This window comes from Rhinichthys klamathensis, unplaced genomic scaffold (genome assembly GCF_029890125.1).
Source record: "Rhinichthys klamathensis goyatoka isolate OS25496 unplaced genomic scaffold, OSU_Roscu_1.1 h1tg000395l_1, whole genome shotgun sequence".
NCBI classification, from domain to species: Eukaryota; Metazoa; Chordata; class Actinopteri; order Cypriniformes; family Leuciscidae; genus Rhinichthys; species Rhinichthys klamathensis.
The window spans coordinates 1,000,684-1,025,835 of record NW_026606897.1 but is presented as its reverse complement, the minus strand read 5'-3'; the positions used below and the strand labels follow the sequence as shown (position 1 = coordinate 1,025,835).

The following is a 25,152-nucleotide window of genomic DNA, read 5'->3' as shown; positions in this document are numbered from 1 at the left end:
ACTAACTTCAAAAACTAATTTACTGGATATAATTGTGCCAGAGCTTAAAATGGAAAACTCATTAAGGGTGATGATATAAACAGTAGGCAACACTGGATCCACAGGGACACACTGTTGGCTTTTCCCCCCTGTTAAGCTCGGCACTTAGTTAGGATCAAGTGATCAATCGGCAGAGAGTGAGTCAATACCAGTTCAACTGCAGTTCCGTCTCAAGAGTTTAATTTTAGGGTTCTCTTCTAAGGGTGTCACGATTTCGATATTAAATCGAAATCGATCGAAATTAATTCAATGGTATCGAAATCGAAATAAAAAATGGTATCGTCGATACTGCCACGCCCCATGTCGCGTCCGTGATGGAAAGTTCGGATCGTTTTACGATCATAGTAGAAATCAGGAAGGCCACCTTCCGTCAACACAACGGAACTATTTTCAGGCGCTGCGTCATATCATTACGCCTGCTGCGCTCATGGTACGGCAGTGAAGTTTCTTGATTATTACGCAGGAATGAGAGTATAGTTCCTAGCCATATCAGCCTAGAAAATCGCAACTTTACATTTTCCGTCGGTCTTAGTGCACGATGTAACTACAGAAGAGTCAAGTTTTAAATAGGAAAAATATCGAAACACTTTGGTGATTTTTGTTTGAGAACTGCTAATGGTCTTGTCCACTTCAATGATGTATGCTAAGCTATGCTAAAAGTGGTACCGCCAGAACCGGAGATCGGCTGAATGGATTCAAAAACGGTAAAACTCAACAGTTTAACTCTGGGGGAGTTGTAAAATGAGCCTATTTCCAAAAAAAAGTGGAGTATCCCTTTAAAAAGCTCCATTCCCCATCCATAATTTCTCATTGTGTTCCTCTAATGAAAGAAAGTCATACAGGTTTTGAACAACATGAAAGAGAATAAATAAAGACAGAATTCCCATTAAAAATGTTGTGAAAGGTTGCATCAGGTACACCATAGCTTACCGGTTGTCATTCATGACAAGGTGATACACACTCTTCCAATAAAGCTGTGGAAGGAAGCGAACATGGTGACGATAAGCCCAGCTGAGAGAAGACAGGAAATGTGGCTCAGTTAAAGTGACTTGCCATTTCCTGGTTCCTTGACAGAAGTACAGACAGCAAGAGAGCAGAAAAGAGCAGAGAAGTGAGCCAGCGCGTCTAAACTGAGGCGTCATGATGGATTCTGATTGATACTGAGGCTAACAAGTGGACACATTCTGGACGTTTTAGAACCAACTTGGTGGGGGCTCAGCAGAGACCGGGGTAACAAGAGCCCCTCCACCGCACATCACCTGCCATGAGACATGGACTGGCCCCTAAATGAACAGCAATTGGTAAAGTTCCATTTTTTCCACCTTGAGCAGGTTTAATGTTATTTTACAGTTGCATTCTGCTGTAGTGCACATTGGTTTAGTATACCAGAAGCCCCTTGTATTTTGTTATCAGAGTGTGTACATTTCAGAGAGTGTTTTATGAAGCTGCTGACAGCCCAACTTCCCCTATATGAGTGGGCGGATCAAGCCGCATCATTTAAGCTAAGCATAGCTCCTCGCTCTTTGAAATTTTTTCCACCGGCCGCTTTCAAGTGACAGTCACATGCAAGGGTTTGTTCGTCTTGATACACATTCTTGCTTTTGACTCATTCTCAACAGAACTTTACAATAAAGGTTATTGTCATCTCTTCGTCAGAAGTTGAATTATATCAGCAGTTATTTTGATTCATTGATGATGACTGGAAATACTTATTGTCAGAGGAGTTACGATTCTACTGCATTCTGCCTATATTGCATTCAAGTTCTACATTCGATCAGTTCGTGCATTCCCTTGGAATTGAACCCATTGCTAGTGCCATGCTAGAGAAGTGTTCTACAAAGACTATCTCATTAAATTATCCAGACAGGACATGCGGTTTGTTTAACTAGGCCTCCTGTTTTAGTTATAATTGATTCATAAGATCGAATAGCAGGGTATGACTAAAGGTTTATGCACCAGTTGGTCATGCTTCACAGCTGAAAAAAAGGGAATTCTAACAACAATATGATTTGAAGGCAGACAATGAGAATTTCTTGCAGATTATTAGGTTGCAATGGTGGCGATAATGAGATCTATTTATCAAGGAACCCAATAAAACTACATATAAATGTTTGCATATGGCAAATGTTGTGATGTTTTTAAATGATGCCCTTAGGAGTACAACAGCTTGTCACTATGGCAGTACAACTTTGGGACAACGCTGTACCATCTACCCCTTAAAGGTGCATACATACTACTTTAAAGTTGTAATGTGTATGTTTAATGTACTACTATGAACCTTTCATGGATAAATAAGGCACAAATATGTCCCTTTGAGAGTGTAAAGACTTCAATATTTTTATCAAACCATATTTAATCAGATTTACTCTTTTATATTTGCACAAACAGTCTAATGGGAGACATTGCAAGTGCTACTTATTTTTGTAAAAACAAAAAAAAAACATAGAAAGCATGCACATCCAAAAATATCTGCAATGCAGGTTCTTGACCTAAAAATGTATTTAAACAAATACAAAAGCTCAGCACACTGTTGCGCTGAAAAAATAATAATATATATATATATATATATATTGGGCTCACCAGAATACTATAATGTAACGTTTCGAGCAACACAGCTCTTCATCTGACTAAAATGGCACTAGCGAACACTACTTGTTTTTGTCCTATTGAAAAAAGCATGGGTGTCACTGCATTGATTGCATTAAGAATTCACAGTATCCACTGTTACATTGCACAAGTTTGCATACTTTGTAGTTTCCTGTTGTGTTAACACAAGGGTGTGCATGCTCTGATTTTGGAGATAGTGCCCAGTCATGCTTTAGTGAAACCTTGTGCTGCAAAGACTTATTACGCATGTGCAAAAGCAAAACTACATAATTTTGACTATTTGGCGGGTTGCCTGAGAGACTATTGATTGTACTAGTTGATTTGGGTCTCAAGGAAACACCAAATAAGCTGGTTTCGGGTTCACCTGACCCTGATCAGATGCATTTCTTATGGGAGTTTTCACAAAGTATGTGTTCAAAAACAGCTGGACGGAGCACAATGGACTGGAGAAGTGGTTTTAAAAGTGGAACTTTTCAGTTTGGATTGGCAAAAGTGTGCGTTTCTTCGTAACCCATTCCTCTGACAATGGGGCTGTCCTGTCAAAAGATGTCTCTTACTCTTTCCCTTTTTCTTTCTCTGTCTTTCAGAAAGATGTTGTTTACCTGCAGCAGTGGTTGGAGGCATTTGTGGCATCTTTTGAGAAGATCATTGATGTGCAGTCGACGGAGCCTCGTCGGTGAGTCAGTTACATGCTGACCTATCAAAATGTCATAGACACAGGGAGTTGATCTGTAGGTGGTCAGGTCCAGATGGATGGTGTTTAGCGGTCTATATCTGTTTAATTGCTTATTTAACGGTTTCTGAGTTTGGAAAAAAAATAAATCCATCTTTTGAAAACTTACCTATACACACCAGATCTGTGATCTAAAGATTAGCCCAGTGTTGTAGTTCAGCAAGGGCTACTAATTTAAAATTGTGAAGAAAAAAAAATGAGGCTGTCTGGAAATATGTTAATGGATTGTGATGCAATGGCCTAAGAAACTTGCCAACTTTTTTTTAAAAAGAGCAGATGAAACAAGGATGACCAAGGCTTATGTTCAATGACTTCAGTTAAATAAAACAAACAGTACTTCGACTTTTTTATGTCTATTTATCAATCCTTCATCAAAACAAAACAAAAAGCAAAGCAAAATGAAAAGCAACAGAAAAACAAAAACAAACAAAAAAAGCAAAACAAACATGTTTTTGTCTGCAGGCTGGAGGAATGGAGCGCCGATGTTCCCCTCCTCCCCAAGGAGGTATTGGTGTTCCTCAGCACCCAGCTGTGGCACAGTGCCCTCCACATGTCAGGGCAGGACAAGAACAACACTGCTCCACACCCACTGCTCCTCATCAAGTTCTTCATCATCATCTGCAGGTCAGTTCCCACGGAGCAGATAGTGAACGCCATCATTCTCTTTGTGACAATGCCCCAGTGGCTCAAACCCCTGTCGATAAGCTTCTATCTTCGTACAGCAGAAATAACGCAAGGCAGCGGTTTATGCTAAATTGCACATTTGGTGTGGATCTTCCTTGAGTGTACAATAACACCAGTGCTGATGTGTGAATCCTTTTGAAATCTCTGCCTGCAGGAATATGGAGAATGTAGACTCTGAAAAGACCCCTGGGTTTGTGTTTGAGACAATCAAGCTCCTAAACTTCTGTTTGTCTCAGGTAAGAAGTCAAAAAGTCTGTGAAGCTGTTTCACAGTGGTTTGCACCACTGCTGATAAATGTGGGAAATGTGAGTCTAGTTTGCGTCATTTCCATTTCCTTTTTGTTTATTCTAAACAGACCAATGAAACTTTTGTCCACTTAATTGTATATTATGCAGATATTGTTATTACTATACACGTGTTTACTGTGCTTTTATAGGTTTCTGATCTAACAGGTTGAATCTTTGGGTGGAAGACCTCTACTTTATTCAAAGGAGTGTTTCTGTGATAACAAGCTAGGTTTGTGTATTCACAAGACTCAGTCAAGCACGTGTATGTATGTTACAGCTGAAGAAGCAGCCAGATGATCAGAGCTCTTTACAGTCGGTGGTACAACACGGCCTGCTGCTGTGCGAAAATCTCTTTGACCCTTATCAGACGTGGAGGAGACGGCAGGCAGGGTGAGTGTGTGTGCGTCTGTGAGTTGGGCAGGGTGTTAAACCACAATAGGAATGCGTAGGAGCCGTTGTGAGTGGCAAGCTCTGTTTCAGCTCCACTTTAACAGTTAATAACACACCCAGACCTCACCTCTCAGCTTCTTATTCTTAAGCGTTCTTATGCTCAACTGCCTGAATTACACAAAGCATAAACTCCTCACAGCACCGATGCATCTCTTCAAACAGCACTGTTCTACCCATCCACTAAGGTGAAGTTCATGGAATAGTGTGTGTTATAAAATGTATAGTTCCAGCTCTACAAATGGATTGGATGTTAAAAGCTGTTGTTTAACAGTGACTAAACATAAATTGAATTTCATTAACAGTCACTGTTTTGGCCTCCGTAAACAGTATAATTTGGTAATTGGCAGAAGAATTGTGTAGTCCCTTGTACTGTAGTAAAGTATTACAGTGTTACCACATTCTTATGGAAACAGCCATTATGGTAATAACATTCTGTAAAGTACCGTGGAATATGAAATGTATAAAATACCATGGTATTACAGCCTGAAAACATAATTGTACTGCTATTATTATTATTTAATAGTTTATTACTTTTAAGAGATTTTTGATTAAAACAAGAAAAATAAACATAATTCAGGTCAATTCCATGGTGTATAAGTAGATTAATGAACTTGATGTATATATCAAAATACCCCGGTATTACAACATGATAACATTATTGTACTGCCATTTATTATTATTATTAAATAATGCATTACTTTTTGGTAGATTTATGCTTAAAACTAGAAAAAAGCAAGTTGAGAAAATAAAGAAAAATAACAAGTCTTAATATTCTATGCTTCTTAAGATGATTTATTGCAGTGTCCTGTAGCTTATTGCTTGAGTAATAAGTAAGAATGTGTCAAGTATTTCCACAAAGAGCTTTGATATGTGTTTTTCAGGGAGGAGGTCAGTATGTTGGAGAGAAGCAAGTATAAGTTCTCCCCTCTTGTTCTGCCAGAGGAGCTTCCTTTGCTCTTCCACGGTATGTCACCCACTCAGGGGCGTAATTTGTGGGGGGGATGGGGGGGATATAACCCCCCCCCAATATTTAAATCTATGCATTAAAACCCCCTTATTATTTATACCATGATCACAATATCAGGAGGCATACCCAAACTTCAACCCCCCCAATGTTCAAACCAAATCTACACCCTTGCACCCACTCCTGCCTTCTGACACAATCTTTACCCCCATTTACTCGCTTAATCACATCCCGGGAGATATCACACATCCTGCCTCACAGGAGACAAAATGGCTTGCTGTTTGTAAAGAACTATTGAGTAATTAAGTCTTGTAAAGACTATTGATGTAATGTGCATGACAGATGAGACAGGAAAGAGAGAGAGGAAGGGGATCAAGACGTTAGATTTGAGGCTAGATTCCAACCGGTCCCCTCATCAGCACAAATGAACACATATGAGAAGCAGGACTGTGTTGCAGCCTGCAGGCAATGGCCAAAACAAATAACATGATCCTGACAGTGTTACAAGCTTTGTCCAAGTGATTAAAAGCTCTGTGAAGCAACTTCCACACCTATATTGGTTTAGTAGGCAAGCGACAGTGGGTCCAAGTGGCCTGTGGTCATGAGGTGAGGTAAACTAGCTTCTTGTGCTGAAAAGGTGTTTTTCACCAAAAGGTTTATCATCATTGTGTTTATAATGTATTGGTGTAATTGATTATATAAGGTTTGTTAGATTTTCTACTCTACTTTTCTACCCCTACATCCAGAGGAAGGCTGGCCATATGAACTCACATATCAGTTTTTGTGGTCCGCACTTCAATTCACTTAAAACTGAAAACAAAAAAAAACACTCCAGGTTCACATTTTGGGGTTTTGTTTATTTATTTTTTTGCTTTTTGTTTATTTTTTTGCTTTTTGTCTTTTCTTTGTTTTGTTTTGCTTTGCTTTGCTTTGTTTTTTGTTTTGTTTTGGTGTTTATTATTTCTTTGTTTGCCAACCAGTGTTGGTAGGCGGTTCCCATTATATGAAAATTCTTTTTTAAAGGGATAGTTCGCTAAGAAATGAAATTTCTGTCAAACAATATTGACTTTAATCATATGGACAAAATGTACACTGACATTTTTCAAAATATCTTTTGTGGTCCAGCGAAAAAATAAATGAATACAGGTTTTGAAAGACATAAATCATAAGTCATAAATGATGACAGAATTTAAATTTTTTAATTAACTTTCTCCATAACAAAATATGTTTTTGTGCCATACATTAAAATAATGACAATTGCACGAAAGATGCTCAGTTTTAAAGGGTTCATGACATGACTTTCAAGATCAAAGAAAATGTTATTGCATGTCTGTCAGTCACATTTGACGTTATGTTGAAAAGACTGACAAATGGGGTCTCACTTGGGAGCCCCAATCACCTCTGAGCCCCAATCAGAGAAGTGGGAGAAGAATAGAGTAAGTTTTATAGTTACCTAATACCTATACAATGTGTATCTAATAAGAATAAAACACGTTGTCAATTTAAATAGTCTGTATGATGCACTGAATGTTCTAATCACACTGGTGTGATCGTACGCATCAAAGGGTTAAAGATGCCTTTCTGTCCGCGTGTTTCTGGATGCAGTTGTTTCCTGTCTTCATCTGACAGCCACGATCACTGTGTCATGCCTGGGGCGAGAGCATGCTGAGACGGTGTTTTTGGATGGTTCATGCCCTCCCTGCTAGGGCATGACCATGTCGACAGTGCGTTCGCGACTGTCCTTCCTCGTGAAGCCTGGAGTCCCATCTGATGTTACCCAGCACACTGCCTCTGCACAATGCACGCTATGGGCATGGTTAACACTCTGGGAGATCTGAGGGTTACAGTGGTAGCGTTTCCAGAGGGCCAGTCCCCACGGACCTCCCGCTCCTCTGCAGTGTCTTGTGCCGTCAAGCTGCCGAGTAATGGCGCAGATTTTCTCACGGGGGTTAGAGGGCGTGGTCTGGCAGTGAGTGACGCTATGCTTCCTTATCCCCAGCCCCCCCTTCCACATTCGCCACGAGCCAAGACATTGCGATTCAAGGATACATTGCCTCCGGGATCCTTGGAGCCAGGTAAGTGTCATACCACACTCACTGCCTCTACTTCGGGACGCTGCGCTTCCCGGGTTCGGCCCCAGCACTCCCCCTCGCTGCCCCTCCGCCGGTACATAGGTTGTCCCCTTGACGCTGTTTGCACAGAGTCTGGTTAGTGCTTCCTAGCCCGTCCTGCTGGCTCTTGCGGACAATCAGACTCGGCTATGTGATTCAGTTCGCCAGGCATCCCCCCAGGTTCCGTGGCTTCATCTTTACCTTGGTGGCAGGCAAAGCCTGGCAGACAAAGTGCTGTCCCTGTCCTGTGTGTGAACCGGACCCTTCACAAGCAAAATGTTAATTCAGAAAAGCATTCTCACATACGTTCATCCCCAAAATTTGTTTGCAGCAATCGACCTGAAGGACACGTACTTCCACGTCTCGATTCTGCCTTGACACAGACCTTTTCTTCTGTTTGCCTTCGAGGGTCAAGCATATCAGTACAAGGTCCTCCCCTTTTGGCTGACCCTGTCTCCCCGCATCTTCACCAAAGTCGCAGAGGCTGCCCTCGCACCGTCAAGGGAAGTGGGCATTCGCATTCTCAACTATCTCGACGACTGGCTCATTGTAGCTCATTCTCGAAATCTGTTGTGCAAACACAGGGACATGGTGCTCAGGCACCTCAGCCATCTGGGGCTTTGGGTCAACTGGGAAAAGAGCAAGCTCTCCTCTGTGCAGAGCATCTCTTTTCTCGGTATGGAATTGGACTCTATCAATATAACAGCGCGTCAGTGCTGAACTGCCTGAATACGTTCATAGGCAAAACAGCAGTTCCACTGAAACAATTTCAGAGACTCCTGGGGCATATGGCATTCCATATGGCTGTGGAATGCCATATGCCCCAGGAGTCTCTGAAATTGTTTCAGTGGAACTGCTGTTTTGCCCGTGAACGTATTCAGCCAGTTCAGCACTGACGCGCTGTTATATTGATAGTCATGCCACTCGGATTGATGCATATGAGACCGCAACAGCACTCCTTTTCAGGACCAGGGGATGAACTTGTAAGCGCTGCCCCCGGAGGAGACAGACTCAGCCCTTGCGTTGCTGTGTCCTGTTTGCACCCTGCATGTTTACATGGACTTCTCTTACATCTTTGTCTGCTTTTGGAGGTCAGCAGAAGGGAAAGGGTGTCTCCAAGCAGACGTTGGCCCACGTACCAATCCGAAGTCGAGCCATGTCCCGTTGGAGTTAGGGCAAAGAGTATAGAAGTACCAAGAGGCGAAACTCAATAGAACGTTCCATTGCAACAAACTCACCCATGCGCAGAGCTGCAGCTCCGCCATCTTGGACTGAACGCAACACAGCAGTCATAGAATTGAACGATACCGGTTCCAATTCAAAAGTGGTTAAGGGAACTAAATAGTAGTTTCTAGTTTTTAATATCTCTATAGCCTAAACTAAAACGGCGTGTTGAATAATGTACAACAAAATAATGCTTTTGGATCAGTTTGTAATTAAACAATTTAGTCATAGAGCATGAAGCTGTCAAATAGGCTATTTATTTACACCCAATAACCTTTGGGGATAACTCCCGTTTTCATACACAGCACAATTTTACAAGACCAGTAACAACAGCCCATGTTCCTCATGAAATGATAGACAAATTCCTTGAAAATGGCAAAACACAATGAACAGTGAGTAGGTGAAAGGGACAACACATTAGTCAAGAGAGAATATTTAATAGTAATAGAAGATCATCACAAAATTAACTAATAAAATTGGTGATGGTAAGTAGATCACCACATCATTTCTGCCTGCATTACACACAACAAATCAAACATTGTGCAAGTAAAGTGCACACATTTACTACAAATAGAGTGACAATGGTAAGTATATTAGCTGTTCTATATGTTTTAGTCTTTAGTTTTATTATAATTTAATTAATCTTTCTTGACTGGTAAAAACTTTTTACCAAATTATTAACCAATTATTTCCAGACATAATGTTAATGCTGTATAGTTGCGCTAACGGTAAAAGCCGTTGGTTCAGTCCAAAATGGCGACAGCAGCGCCATCTAGCGATTGTTGTCAAAACTGCAACAGAGTTTTGCCTCTTGGTACTTCTATACTCTTTGGTTAGGGCTCACTCCACTTGGAGAGTTGCCTCCTCCTGGGCGTTGGCACGTGGCACCTCTTTGCCAGAGCATCTGCAAAGCTGTGGGCTGAGCGACACCTAATATCTTCACGAGATTCTACAATCTCCAGGTAGAGCTGGTTTATTCCGGTGTGTTGGGTACAAACAGATAATGTGTGGGAAGGCTGGCTCGGTGTCTCGCTTACAGCGCCATTCCCCTCTAAGGGGGAATACGAGGGCCTTCTTGGCTCTCCAGGTGAGTTCCCCTCTTGGCGAATCCTGGATTGAGTTTCCTCCGTTCATTCTCCGGGAGTCAGACTCGATGGAGTTGTCCGACACCAGGCCCAGTACTCGAGTGCATGCCCGCTCAGTCAGCCCCTGTACAGGGCTAGATGCCCCATATGTTGTGCTTCCCCCTTGGTAATCCCATATGTGTATAAATGGTAAATGGTAAATGGACTGCAGACCCAATGGCCACCAAAGCGCTTTACAATTTGCCTCACATTCACCCATTCACTCACTCATTCATACACCGACGGGCGACGGCAGCCATGCAAGGCGCCATCCAGCTCGTCGGGAGCAGCTGGGGTTAGGTGTCTTGCTCATGGACACCTCGACACTTGGTCAGGTGGAACCGAGGATTGAACCACCAACCTTCCGGTTTGTAGACAACCCACATGAACCACTGAGCCACTGCCGCCCCTTCAAAGTGTATACTTCTATGGTACGGTTTCCCAGTTGGTAAACCCGTGTCTTTCCCTGGGCAGATTTTGCTAGTTGTAGTAGTTCCATTCCTTTCTAAGCAGGACCTACCTCAGAGGTATTTCCATATTTTGCACTGCCCCACGGGTCAGTCTATATGTGTATTTCCACATGTTCCTCCCTACGGGTAGGAGGTGGCCTCCGTAGCGTCCCTCTCCATTGTACTAGGTACGCTTTCCCAGCATTAATGACACTGGTCATGGCTGAAAAAAAGCAAATGGGAATTAAGGACCAAAACAATCTTCCCGTGAAATAACATGTAAAAGGAACAGCAGCTACGACTGTCTCCATGGTAAGCCCTGTCCCTTCCATCCCGTTGGCATGGAGGACTAAAATTATAGGCTTACATGGGGCACTAGTAAGGTTACGACTTAATGGGATCAGTTGCCAAAAGGGCACAATACATCTTGCCAGCATCTGCATCTCCATCACTCGTAACACAGTTCAGTGGTTGTGGCGCTTTCCATGGGACCCCATTTGTCAATCTTTTCATCATAACGTCGAATGTGACTGAAAGATAGGGAACGTCTTGTTCCCTGATGGAGGGAACAGAGACATTATGTTCCTCCTGCCACAACCCTGAATCACAGCTGAATGGCCGAGTTCCTCGTCTCGGCTCCTCAGCATAAACCTGAATGAGTTGATGCGTGCCGCCATCTCATATATCCATATGTACGGGGAGTGGCTCGGCATGCAAATTCCATTCGCCATTTTCATTGGCCATATTTCTAAAACTCAGAGGGGATTGGGTCTCCCAAGTGAGACCTCATTTGTCAGTCTTTTTGACATGACATGTGTCTATGTAACGAGAGTTGCATCAGTAACCAAGACGTTCCTCATGTCATGACCTATTTAAGATTCTTGTCACTAAATGACTGGTTACACCCACAGACTACCTACAAGAGAGTGAACTAATCCCAGAGCCCCTCGTGGCGAGGCTGGTGCACCTACAGGGAGCCGTAATCAGTGGCTGCAAGGTAAATTAGACTCTTTGGCCCTGTTTACATGATTTATCTTCTGAGGGGTTTCATAGGGGCCCCTGATTTTGTAACCACATACCTTACTACATGAGTCTGTTACTTGCTGTCATTTGTGTGGTGTGTGTGTGTTTCAGAGGAACGGCCTTCTCTCCATCACCCCCCAGGCTGTGAAGGACCTCATTTCTGTGCTGCGTTCCTGGTGCCTCTGTCCTGCTTCATCCCCGCAAGAGCCCAGGGACCCTCGGCTGCTTAGAATGTCCCTGCGGTGCCTGACCACAATGATCCACCTTCTGCACTCCAGCAACCCATGCGATAGGCAGGTGGAGATCCGGACTGTACTGGACAATTACTTCCAGCTGCTCAACTGGAACCGGCCACCAGAGAGCCAGCAGGGAGATATCCTGGCCTGGGAGGATAACCTCATTATCCTTCTCGAACATATGCTGAGTAAGAGAATATTTGCCATCACTCTTTAACTTTAAACATTTTTCATCATTTACTCACCCTAATGTTATTCCAAACCTGTGTGATTTTCTTCTGTGGAACACAAAGGAAGATAAAGATAAAAAATTGCACCCCATTGACTACTTCTTTTGTGTTCTGCAGAATAGGGCTGTGCGATTAATCGTAATTGATTTTCAATTTTCGATTTTGGCTTCCAACGATTATGAAAACAAGATAATTGAGGTAAAACGATTATTGTGCTGCTGCCACATTCCGTACAGCGCACCTTTCTTTCCATCACATGAGTGCGCTTTCGCTCCTCCCTTAAAGCCCAAAAACTTAACATACAAATTAGCCAAATAAGCAAGTGTTGTAAAATGCAGTCTACTGTTGCTAAACTGCGAGACGTGCTTGATATTAAACAGTGTTATTAAAAGTGCATTAAGCCGCAAAAGAGACACTTTTCTGTGTGCGCACTCTGCTTATCTGCGTTTGGCTCTGAATCAAAGTATAATTTGAGCTTTAGGTGTGGGCCTAAACAGTCAAATACACACAAAAATGCCATTTTAGCGAGTATTCATGTAAACTCAGTCGTTAACGTCTTAAGTGAATGTAAACAGTTGGAAGAAAATAGGATGTGTATCAATATATTGATTCCATGCAGCTCTTAAAGTGACAGCAGCCTAATAAACCTGCTGCTGTTTGTGTCGTTAATGATAATCAAACAACAAAAGACATAGAGAAAATCACCCACTGCTCTTGATTGAATAACTTAAGTAGCTTTATTAAGGATTAATCTGTATTTAATGTACAGTGAACACTGTGCAGTTATTTTACATTTGATTATATTCAATTTATAGTAGCTATTACTTAACTGAATACCACTGATCTTCCTGAAAAACTTAAACCACTGTTTATTTAATTAGTTGTATTTATTTGCCAGTTTTGTTTATAATTATTATTATTTTTTTCTTTTTGACTGTTTACTTGTCTTCTATAATTGTTTTGAGGAACTGTACATTAATTAACCTAGTATTAGTTTATGCTGAAGTATCTGTAAGTGTGAAATTTCACTGATACATATATATGATATCTGAAATAAGACTTTGACCATATCGCCCACCAATAATTGTGTTAAAATCTTGATTTCAATTATTATTACTAAAATAATCATGATCGGGATTTTTTCCACAATCGAGCAGCCCTTCCACAGAATAAAGAACTTCATACATGTTTGCAAGGGTGAGTAAATGATGAGGAAACCCAAACCCACTAGTCTTTGGGTTTCAAATGTTAACTTGAAGTGTTCATCGGGACAATTAAAGGGGTCATATAATGGTACATGCACTTTTACAAGTTAATTGTACTGAAATGTGTGTTGGCAGTGCCTGTACACAACCATCATTTAATGATAAAAATCCATCCAGTGTTTTTGTTTTAATCACCTTATATGTTTTCCCCTGCCTCAAATCGAGCCGTTCGAGCCTGTGACGTCACAAGCTCGCACGCCCCTCCCACGATTGTTGAATGACAGCCGCGTTTCAACACAGACCCGCCCTCGCTCGTGAGCCAGCTGTCAGTCATAGTCCACGCGGACCAGCAGGGTCATTGTTGATATGCTGGAGCACTGTCTATGAGCAGAATGGCGTCTAAGCGATTGTGGTGTTCTGTTCTTGGGTGCAATAAGGAACACAGCAGTCATTTTAATGTTCCTAAATCTGAACCGCTGAAGACGCAGTGGCTGAGTTTGTTTTCGAAGGGAATATTCCCCACGAGCAACGTCAATGCTTTCATATTTGCGCGAATCATTTCACACACCAGACTGCTTATAAACGAGGAGGGTCAGTATAAAGCTGGTTTTGCTAAGAAGCTGCTCCTGGACCGGTACCAACTATTCGTGTTCCTGCTGAACCTCCAAAATAACTGAAGTGAGTGTAACGTTTTATTAACCTTTAATATTTATATTAATCTTTGCAAATCGCTAGCTGCACGCTTCACGATGAATGCGTCTAAGGTTTACACTCAGGGTACATTACGGCATGTTTTCTATGTACGACGTTCTCAATATAATTCATAATCCCACGTCTATAATGAACAACGCGTTATGGTTATTGTGTTACAAACGGTGTACACAGAACAGAGAGGCGGGGTGAGCAAAGCTCATGATCATTTAAAGGCATATGCACTGAAACGGCGTGCTGAAAACAGAGCTGTTTTTGACCAGGTAAAATAAGTGTTTTCTTACAATACTAATGAGAATTTTCAATTAAAGTATATTACAAAGTCTTAATTTAGACTCTAAAGAATCATATTAGCTTGTACAAAAATGGCATTATATGACCCCTTTAAGATGTTTTTGTTTAGTTTTTCTTTCAAAGTAAAGATACAATAAACTTAGGTCAGTCATCAATTGGTTAGTTCTTCTTAGTCTTTGTGTTTCAAGTGTTCATTTAAAGTATCCAGTGTTTTTCTATGGTGGGAGGTCCCCATTTTATGATAAATCGTTTTAAAGGTATAATTCACCTAAAAATTATTTCTGTCTTCTTTTACTCACCCTCATGTGCGGCCTTCCAGGATTACAGATATTTGAACACACCCCTTTCATTAAACAAATCATTATATGTAATGCATTGGCTTGTTTGCTTTGTAAATGAGTTGTCTGTTTTGTTTGCATTTATTAGGTTCTCAAGGTCTGTTTGTGTTTTTAGTTTAGTTTATTCAGCGCAGCTTTCATGTTGCCTCTAGAACTTTATATCCTCTAGGTTTCTGTTGAAATTATATTGTTATTAAAAAAATGTGAGGGAAAGTGCATATCAATACTGCCCTACAAAGCAAAAAGGCAGTAACTACGCAGAGTGCAGAACAGAGAAAAATGACTTTAAAGTTATCCTGTCATCCAGCCTAAGTAGTTGTAGGTAGATTATTGGACATGTGGCTGTTTTGTTACTTTATATTAGCTTATTCTTTGTACATATCAATCCTCATATTTAATTTGATATTTTACCCCTATTTTGCAGTTACTGTATTCTTGCTTTGTATTACTTACCAAAAACGTGGCACCATACCAAGGGAAAAGGCAGTAACTTCAGATTCTCCAAAAACTATTTTGCCACAACTTGGGCTCTGGGTCTGATACACTGTGTTTGAAATAAATGGAACCATTTGGACAACATTTTCAAAAATTTTGTGTTGGGAAACTAGTGTTGCGGAGCAGGCGTGTTACGGATATGTGGTGTAAATTTTTAGTAATCAAAAATCATGTCTAATTAATTGAAATCATGAAACTTTTATTATAAACTATTATTAAACTTAAACTTAAACAATATTTTAAAACAAAGATTTTTGGTCAAACAACATGCTGCACAATGAGCTTTACTGTTAAAATTAAAACATTGAAGAAAAAATAAGTTTTAATCTTAATTTATTTGTATTAGTGTTAGTATTATTATTACATTGAGACGTTTCTAAATTCTACTGTACAGCAGTAATATATTTCTGTCAAGTTAAACCGAACTTTTATTTTGACGGGTTGCCGTGAAGACCTGTCCTCATACAGGCAAAAAAACAGCTCGAGCGTTACACACGTCCTTCAGCGCGCGCGCATGTGTGTGTGTGTGTTAGTTTGGTAGGGGAACAATTGGGGGAAACACTGCATCTCAAACTAAATTTGTGTGAAGTTAGAAGCGTGAAATCGCAAATGTTAAAACCGTCCCGTGATGCCGCGAAATCAGCTGTGTGTTCACCATGGCAACAGTAACTACACTGCGCAGCAACACGGTTCTTTTTTGTTAGGTAAAACATAACAAGAATACAGTAATGGATGTTACTGTACTCTTGCTTTGTTTCACTAGGGCTTTTTGCAGTTACTGTACAAACGACTACCATTTTTCTCCAAAACGACACACATTTGAGATAAGATGTTTTGTCACATAACAAAGGATGCCTTGAATGTCATGAAAATGATAATAACTCATTTTTGACCAAAAATGCAGTTACTGCCTTTTTGCTTTGTAGGGCAGAATATGTCCTCTACCTTCTCATCATTTCCTTTAAATAACTTTTGACTCTTTTTAAACACCTTTTCTGTCTTCACTAGTTCAATTATAATTAACATACATTTTTAAAACACAAATATTCAATTAATATAAGGTCATCAAACTGCATGCATTATAATTTTGAAACAAATAGCAAAATGCCTTTTAGAATAGTTTTATGTGGAGTATAGTATGTATGTATATGTATATAGTATTCAGCATGTAATGTGATATTACATCATGATGAAACTGTTGGCATTTTGCATCAAGAAAGAAATCGTTGAGATTGTATGTCAACTCAACAAAATTGTATCATACATGGCAAATTGTAGTGCTTCTGATTCTAAATATTTAACCCAGATCACTGTGTCTGATATTTTTGATGTTGTTTAAACATTTATATTATGTTTGTGGTGAACGTCCTTCTCTTTTGGAGAAGTTCAGAGTAATTGTAGACAGTTCTCTGGAAACAATTTGAATAGAGAAGTTGAACCAATCTGAACAGCTGTTTGGTTGCATTTAAAACATTTAGTTTTATCTGTCTAGAGGGCACAGGTCAAGAAGTCTGAATGTTCTTGTGTTTTTGCCCTGCAGATGCTATCCCAGAGATCCTACAGTGTTCAGACCGGCCGGTGTTGCAGGCCATCTTTCTAACTAACAACTGTTTTGAGCACATCCTCCGCCTCATCCAGAACAGCAAGGTCAGAACGCCTACTTAAACCCTCTGAGATATGTGCAGCAGCGTTTCACAATACCAGCCCTGAGGATTCAAACCATTCTCATGGCTGGCAATGGAAATGTGGCAACCTGCTGGTGTTTTTTCTGAAAGATAACAAGCAGACACCTGTCCTTGAAAAAACTAATCTGAACCACAGATTTGCTATGGTTCCATCCAGAGGTTGCTTTAACTGAAAGGTTTTCATCATTTATCAAATTTTAGAAACGGTTTATATCATTTTTACATAAGGTATTTCTAAGGTATGTTTTCCCCTGCTTTAGAAAGTTTCCCACTAAAGGATGTCAGTAGGGATTTGAAGCTGTTCTTTCACATTTTGTGAGCAGAATAAAAACTGCAACACAGTGCTTGATAAGACAAAAATGTCTCAGAAATACCATGGTCAATGGCATTTCTTTTTGTCTAGATCTATTAATTTATTCAAAAATACAATAAAGGTTTAATTTATGCATACATTGGTTTGAACATTTGAACATGTTTTAGTTTCTGAATTAAAATTCACGGTTACACTTTATTTTAAGGTGTCCGTGTTACAGTGTAATGATACATTTAAGTACTGAGTAATAATAATTATCTACATGTAAATGGTAAATGGTATTAGTTACCGGTACTACATGTTACATGTTTAACAAGGACACTGTAAAATAAAGTGTTACCAAATAATGTCAAACTGTCCCAATATTAAAAGCCTCACGTTTTTAATTCTTTTAATAAATAAATATTTGAAAAATATGTCTGCCAAATCAAAGTCAGGTGATGCAATCAATGCAAACATAACATAAAGAGGAAATTATATCATAGAGTGGATCCCTGCAAACCCTAATGACTGTGTGTCAAGGTCAATAAGTATCTTAAAATACCTTTGACAAGGCGAGGTTAGTTCAGCTGAGGTAGTTGTAAAAGTCATGTGGTACAACTCACTGAAATATAATGATATTTATAAAAAACAAAATCATGATATTTGCACAAAAATACTTTTCACCATAAACTATATTTAAAAATGTTTTTGCAATAATGATTAAGATGTGTACACTTAAAATATGTTTCTACTTTTTACTTGATGGTTACACCACATTATCATTTTAAGTCATAAAATTAATACTTTTCTTGAATATTATATAAATTGATATAAGAAAATGGTATACATTTTTCAAACCAATATTAATACAAATGTTGCAATTCTAAGAACTTGGAACATGCATTTAAGCTAGATTTGTCATTGACCCATCAAGCTTTACACTATTTTACAGACAGATAAAAATTGACAGCATGACAGACAATTTACAACCCAGTGCGTCAAAGTGACGAATACTAATTATTTGTAGTGCAGCCTCTGTTTCCGTCAGGTGATGAAATATAGGTGCTGGGTCACTGGTTTGTATGTGATCACAGTTGGTTTGGCTAAGCTGGGTGGTTTTTGAGTGTGTTGTAAGGCATTATGTTGTGTAATGAGGATTGCAAAAAGCTTCTCTTTGTTAATCTTTTTCAGTTCTTTTTGCTTTATTTATCAGTAAGTTTAATTTCTGCTTGCTTATTTTATCTCTGACTCACTTGTGTTCATGTGTTTGTTTGTGACGGTGCGTGTGTGAATGTGCGTCCGTCCTGCAGCTCTATCAGAGTAACAGGTTTATGGTGGAGTGTGAGGGCCAATGTGACCTCACTACACGTTTGCTCACAGAGGCTGAAGTGGAGCAGGTACTTTCCCTTCACCGCTGATCAGTGTGGCGTTCGTCAGCAGGAAACCCACCCTTCACTCGACTGACACAAACGCAGACAAACACACAAATACACAGACAGAAAAACTGCTGATTGAGCAACATTAGATTCTGCGTAACCTACTCCACACCGTTCCACAAACATGCAATACACAGTAGCAAAACATCTGTATGCATGTACACGTGTCTTTGCATGTGTCAGTTAGTTCACAGTTGACTTAAATGCAACAAAAGAAATGTGGAAAATTACAACATTATGCGGTTCTCATACATGGTAATACATCCCATGATATTTGGTATTTGGATGTGAGATTGATGGTAATCACTCGTGTTCTAATGGTATTTGATGCATAACATCAATATTTTAGGATAAACCTGCCATCAGTCTGGCTTCCAAGGTACCATATTATCTTCCCAAATGATGTAGAATAAATTGCAAAAACATGTCACACCATTGGACATGGTAACTTTGTCAAAAGTATTAGATGTCAACTAATTTATTTCCCTTGTATATCAGTGTTATTTTAATATTATTTATATACAATTATACTATTCTATTATGTTTTATATTTTATATTATTTAATTTTTTAGTTTAGATTTTAGTACATTGAGTGCTTTTGTCATTTTTATTAGCTTTTTATATATTTTTAAATAGTTGTCATTTATTAATTAATTAGTTTCTATTTCAGTTTTAGTTTAGTTTATTTCAGTTAGTAATTGTATTCAACTTAAACTCATTACAGTTTTTTTTCACAGAAAGATGTCATCTTTGCATAGTTTTTTTCCTAATATTTATATTTTATTTTTTAATAGTTTTAGTTAACAATAGTAACACTGTCGTATATAAATATGGTAATCATATAGTAACATGAAATTGTAGCTTTGATACCATGGTACCTTCTGAGTACTTTTTTAAAGTTTAGTGCTGTGTCAGTACACAGAGGGTGAGGATCCTGCTGATGGTGGTTTTGTGTGTGTGTGTGTGTGAGAGAGAGAGAGAGAGAGAGAGAGAGAGAGAGAGAGAGAGAGAGAGAGAGAGAGAGAGAGAGAGAGAGAGAGAGAGAGAGAGAGAGAGAGAGTATGTGTGAAGTTCTTTGGATGTATTATTGCAAGGCCGTGTCACCTTGCATGTTGTTTTGCAGTTTGCAGAGTGTTTCTAGATTTTTAGCATGTCTAGTCTGGCTGTGGTGCTGTGGGTGTAACGTTTGGTGTGTGTTTCATTTGGTGGTCTTTGGTGGGATATTTGTGGTTGAGTGGTGGTAAATATTTCAAGGTTAAAGTGAGAAAACTGTTGCATGTTTTCAGAATTTATGAATTTATTAACCTCTTGTGCTTCTCTCTGAAACTCTTCAATTAATAGAAATATTTCACACAAATGCCATTATGCTCACCAAGGATGCATTTATTTGATCGAAAATAGTTAAAACAGTCAAATTGTGACATATTTATTCATTTAAAATAACTGTTGTTTATTTTAATATATTTTAAAATGTAATTTAATCCTGTGATTACTCCAGTCTTCAGTGTCACATGATCCTTCAGAAATAATTCTAATATGCTGATTTGGAGCTCAAACATTTATTCTTATTATTATCAATGTACAAAACAGTTGTGCTGCTTAATATATTTGTGGAAACTGGAAAAAAAAATCGTAACAATATAAAAGTCTGCAATTTTTTATCAATTTAATGCATCCTTGCTGAATAAAACTATTATTATTATTTTTTATATAAAATAATACTAACTCTTAATACTTTTTGAACGGTAGCGTATGTCATTATTTACTTACTTAAATGTCATTCCAATCCAAACCCATATTCTGTTGTTTTTGTCCATGGAAACAAAAGGAGAAATTCTGAAGTATCTTTATGCAGTTCTTATAACAGTGACCATGTCTGTCAAGCTAAAATGGACTACAAACACCATAAATGCAGAATAAAAGTGGTCCATATGACTTGTGCACTCCATTCTTCTAAAGTCTTCTGAAGCCATACGATAACGGACCAAAAAATAAGTCATCATTAATCATCGAATCTTTAAATTCTCTTTTGTTTCCGTGTTACGTTCAGAAATGTCACGGCCTTGGTCTCTTTAAATGGGCTTGGAAATACATTAGTATGCTTAAATAATGACAGAATATTTATTCTCGGGTGAACTAATCATTTAACATATGAGATTATATGAAGATTGTGCACTAAATGATATGTGTATTCTGCGTGTGTGTGTGTGTGTAGGTCTGGGAAAAGGGCTCTGACTGCATCACAGTACACGCCATTCGAGTCCTCACCGCCATTATGAGCAACTCGCCCTCTGCCAAGGTATGACATGTCTCCATAGACTCATTTCTCACACCTCCTCTTCTCTCGTTATGTATGTTTCTCCTAAAGTCTCTGAAAGGTCATTTTAGAGACGCCGCTCGTCTTATCAGCATGATAAGTCAAAGTGCTTGCGTGTGATAAATGTGCCCCTTATGCGCGTGTGGTTAATCTTATCAGCACATTTGATGTTGTGGTGCAGAACCAGGTCACCCGTGGTGACGTTATAACCTCCTCTTTTTATTTTATGGTACTTACAGGTCAAAAAGTATCATAATCCCATGTCCTATTTTTTGTTTATTTTTTTCTCTTGAAGTGTATTTATAATTGCAAAGTTTGAAATAAAGTAGCTTTTCCTGACTTATTTTCAGAATTAAACTGCTACTTCTTTATGTAAATGCCCTCTATTATAATTAGCTAAACTCTTTGCTGTTGGGTCAAATATAGTTTGTGCCGCCCTTTTCTTCTATAACACCATCTTTGCAATACAAACATTATACTGCAGCACAATGAAGATTTATAACTTTTTGTTTTCTCAGTTTTTGCAGCATAGTTTAAATAAATAATCTTGGTGGCCTTGCGTTGTGAAAGCAATTTACATAGTGGACTGGACTTTTTTATTTAACTTAAATTTAAAGTAAAATTCTGTTGTTGTTTTTTTTAGGATATTCCCACTTGGAAAACATTTCTACTTTATATAATAACTTTTGTGTTTTGGTTTATTTTGGGTAACTGGGTGGGAAAAACTCCCATTGTACTCTGTGTGTGTTCAATTGTAATGTAACTGGTTTTGTATGGTTTGTCTTCCCAGGAGGTATTTAAGGAACGAATTGGCTACTCACAGTTGTTCGATGTGTTGAAAAGTCAAGGACAGCCCACCAAAAGACTCCTGCAGGAGCTGATGAACATGGTAAGTGAGAAGAGACTAATGCTGTTTATACCCTTTTATACCCTTCCCTCGCTAACTTCCCTCCATCTCATTCACCACGATGCATGTCATTGCTTACGTTGCACAAGTGCCCACTACTGGCGGAACCCTTTCAATAGGTTCAAATGAAACACCCTAAGCCCTTGATCACTTGGAATCTGCAATTATTATTTACATTAAGAATATGTTTTACGCTCCATTCTATAGGCCTGTGTATATCCTTGGGCTGTTTTAACAGTCAGCTTAAGGTAGCTACAAGTATTATGTGGTTAAAAAATTCAAATTAACTCCAATATCATGCACTAAAGTTGTGTAGGGTAGGGGTAAATTAAGCGTGATCTGCTGTGACGTCTCAATCGTGTTGCATTGTGGTCTATGGATCTGCCTGAAGTTTGCATATTGAGTAGACTCGTAGACTGAGTATACTATCAAAGATGGTGTGACATTAATTTTCTTACCTTTTGCCATTTTTTTACACATAATGTAAGAAAAAGTGTTTTTTAACCATATAATCAAAATAATTTACACTCACATGATATGAGGACTCCTATAATATCAGCAGCCTATTAAAAGCAGTCAAATAATCTTTAGGCCTGTGTATATGCTTGGGCTGTTTTAACAGTCAGTCAGCTTAAGGTAGCTACAAGTATTATAACAGATTATAGATAGGGTCAAGTTACAAGTATTATAACAGTTTATAGATAGGGTCACCTCATGGGGGCGGCCATCTTGAGATCACGTGACTAGCCAAATTCCATAATATTTGAATTAGATTTAATTAGAATGGTCTAATTTTTTTTCAAAGCAAAGTAAAAATTTATTCAATAATAATTATATTAAAAGCCTTCTGAAAAGATACAGTAGCAATTGTGTGAAGAACTGCGCGAAAGTTGTCCCTGTAAAAGGTAATTTGATGTACGATGTGTGTAAGTGTTTAGGCTTCTTGTTATTTTACCTATATTTTACCTGTAAAGCGCATTGGTCAACTTCTGTTGTTGTTAAATGTTCTATATTAGGGATTCTCAATCCCGGTCCTAGAGGACTCCCAGCACTGCACATTTTGGATGGCTTTGACTCACATTTCAAAAAATGTTTCACATTCAAATATAACTGCGTCCATCCTATATAGTATGCGAAAAGCAATGTCAAATGAGTAGCATGTCCGCATACAAAGTATTAAAAAAATAGTAGATGGAAAATCTAATGTTTCCACCAAGATTCTGAAGTGTGCATCCGATGGACACTTTACTATACCACTAGGCCACAGGAGAAGAGTCTTAGTTAGTATTCGGAAATTGTGGAGAACATGACGGATATTGAAGGTCACCAATCGTTAAAGCTACACTATGTAATTTTTAATTTTTTTTTATAAATACTATAATAATCTGTAAAGTAACACTGAATTCATACTACACACATGCATACTTATAAAACGTCGAACAAGTTCTTCATCAAATGCAGTTTTTGGATTATTCAAGAATCATGACATAGAGTCACTGTGCTATAAAAAAAAAACTTGTATCCTTACATAATTTTTTGCTTTTTCCTTCTTCTTTCTCTCAGGCTGTTGAAGGAGAGTATTCCCAGGCCATGCAGTTGGGCATCAGTAACGAACAGCCTTTGCTCCTGCTTCTACAGTGGTTGCCTGATCTGGGCTCTCGCTCTCTGCAGCTGCTGGTGTCTCAGTGGCTGGCGGCCGTGTGTCGAGGAACTCTGTCCTGCCGCACTGTAGCCGTCGAGGCGGGCTTGGTGGGCGCTCTGCAGGAGGTGCTTTCCGAACCCCCGGAGCGGCTTGACCGGCAGTGTGCGGACGCCCTCCTGGGCTTGCTTCAAGACTTGGGATCTCTTTCTTTACGGCCCTGTGAACTGAAGAGTCTGCTGAAGCTCTTGCGGACTGAGCCCGGTGCACCCCCTCACCCGTACTGCGGGCGCGTTGTAAGGGTGCTCTCCGCCGTGGCAGCCCGTGGGGAGGGTGGGCGCAGCGCCTTGCAGTATTTTGACCTTATGCCCCCTATGGCGGGTATTATGGTGCCAGCTATACAACGCTGGTCAGGGAGTGCGTTTGCTTTCCATGCCTGGCTGTGCCTCAACACGGACTTTCCTCCACCCCAGCACTACTACTCAGAATCCCACCTGACAAACCCGGATAATGCAGTTCGCATGGCAAAGGGACCACGCAGGAAACAGCTTTACAGGTTTAAATTACATCTTTATAATGTCTTTTTGATATATATATATATATATGTGTGTGTGTGTGTGTGTGTGTGTGTGTGTGTGTAAACACTTCTTTTAAATTGTAATAATTTTTCACAATATTTACTGTTTTTACTATCAGATAAATATGTGAAAAAATTATAAATATTTTTTCAATTTAAAAGAACTGTTTTCTATCTTAATAGATTTTAAAATGTTATTTATTACTGTGATGGAAAAGCTGAATTTGCAGTATCATTACTCCAGTCTTCAGTCACATGATCCTTCAGAAATCATTCTAATATGCTGATTTGCTGCTCAAGAAACATTTATTATAATCACAGTTGAAAATGGTTGTGCTAATACAATTACGCAAATACTTATTGAAATTGATTTAATTGCTAATTATAATAAATTATATTAAAATAAATTCCATTTAGGCATCAGTTTAGGCATCACAACATTATTATGTACAACAATACATATTACCTTTGTCAATGTGTGTGTAAACATGTATATCGTGCATCTGCAGTATTTGATCTTTTTAATTTGTCTGCATCAATTAATTACAACTTAGGAATTTAACTATAACAACAATTTTACTACTGAGGTTTGAATCAGAGATGACATTGAATTGAAATATCTGTCTTAGCACTCTCATGACCGTAATTTGTTCACAATTATATATTGCAAACAAAATCATAGCGAGTAAGCAGTGAATATTCAATAATATTCAATGTTTTTACATATTGTGTACCTGTATGAGTCTAGTACATTTGTACTAATCTATAACAAGATTCTATACTAGTCTGTGTATTTATACATTTTAAAGCTGCATTGTGTCCTGTGTGTAGTTTCTTCACAGCAAGCGGAACTGGCTTTGAAGCTTTTTTCACCACAGAAGAAGTTTTGGTGGTTGCAGTATGTACCAAAAAAGAATACATGGCCGTTTCCCTGCCAGAACACCCATTCAATGACTGTGCCTGGGTTAGTAATCTTGCAGATAACTCACACACACATTTACAATATATGAAGAGAAGACTGAGAACTTGTATGACTATGAAACTATAAAAACATTGCTCAAAATGGCTGCGGAAAGACAGTCCCTTTGAGT

General features: G+C 39.0%; 1 protein-coding gene across 3 annotated transcripts in view; it reads left to right on the top strand.

Annotated features, from left to right (window-relative positions):
• Nucleotides 1-25,152, top strand: part of nbeal2 (neurobeachin-like 2) — a 79,116-nt gene that overhangs the window by 16,956 nt on the left and 37,008 nt on the right. Inside the window, exons 2-15 of one of the 3 annotated variants that reach the window (XM_056234465.1) lie at nt 1,114-1,340; nt 3,234-3,322; nt 3,842-4,003; nt 4,218-4,299; nt 4,628-4,740; nt 5,682-5,764; nt 11,584-11,669; nt 11,807-12,119; nt 16,745-16,851; nt 18,495-18,581; nt 20,837-20,920; nt 21,729-21,827; nt 23,409-24,040; nt 24,893-25,025. In XM_056234465.1, the coding sequence (XP_056090440.1) occupies nt 1,311-1,340; nt 3,234-3,322; nt 3,842-4,003; nt 4,218-4,299; nt 4,628-4,740; nt 5,682-5,764; nt 11,584-11,669; nt 11,807-12,119; nt 16,745-16,851; nt 18,495-18,581; nt 20,837-20,920; nt 21,729-21,827; nt 23,409-24,040; nt 24,893-25,025 (2,100 nt within the window). In that variant the 5' untranslated portion in view covers nt 1,114-1,310. The remainder of the gene's footprint in view (nt 1-1,113; nt 1,341-3,233; nt 3,323-3,841; nt 4,004-4,217; nt 4,300-4,627; nt 4,741-5,681; nt 5,765-11,583; nt 11,670-11,806; nt 12,120-16,744; nt 16,852-18,494; nt 18,582-20,836; nt 20,921-21,728; nt 21,828-23,408; nt 24,041-24,892; nt 25,026-25,152) is intronic. The other 2 variants (XM_056234464.1, XM_056234466.1) reach the window with 2 other exon arrangements.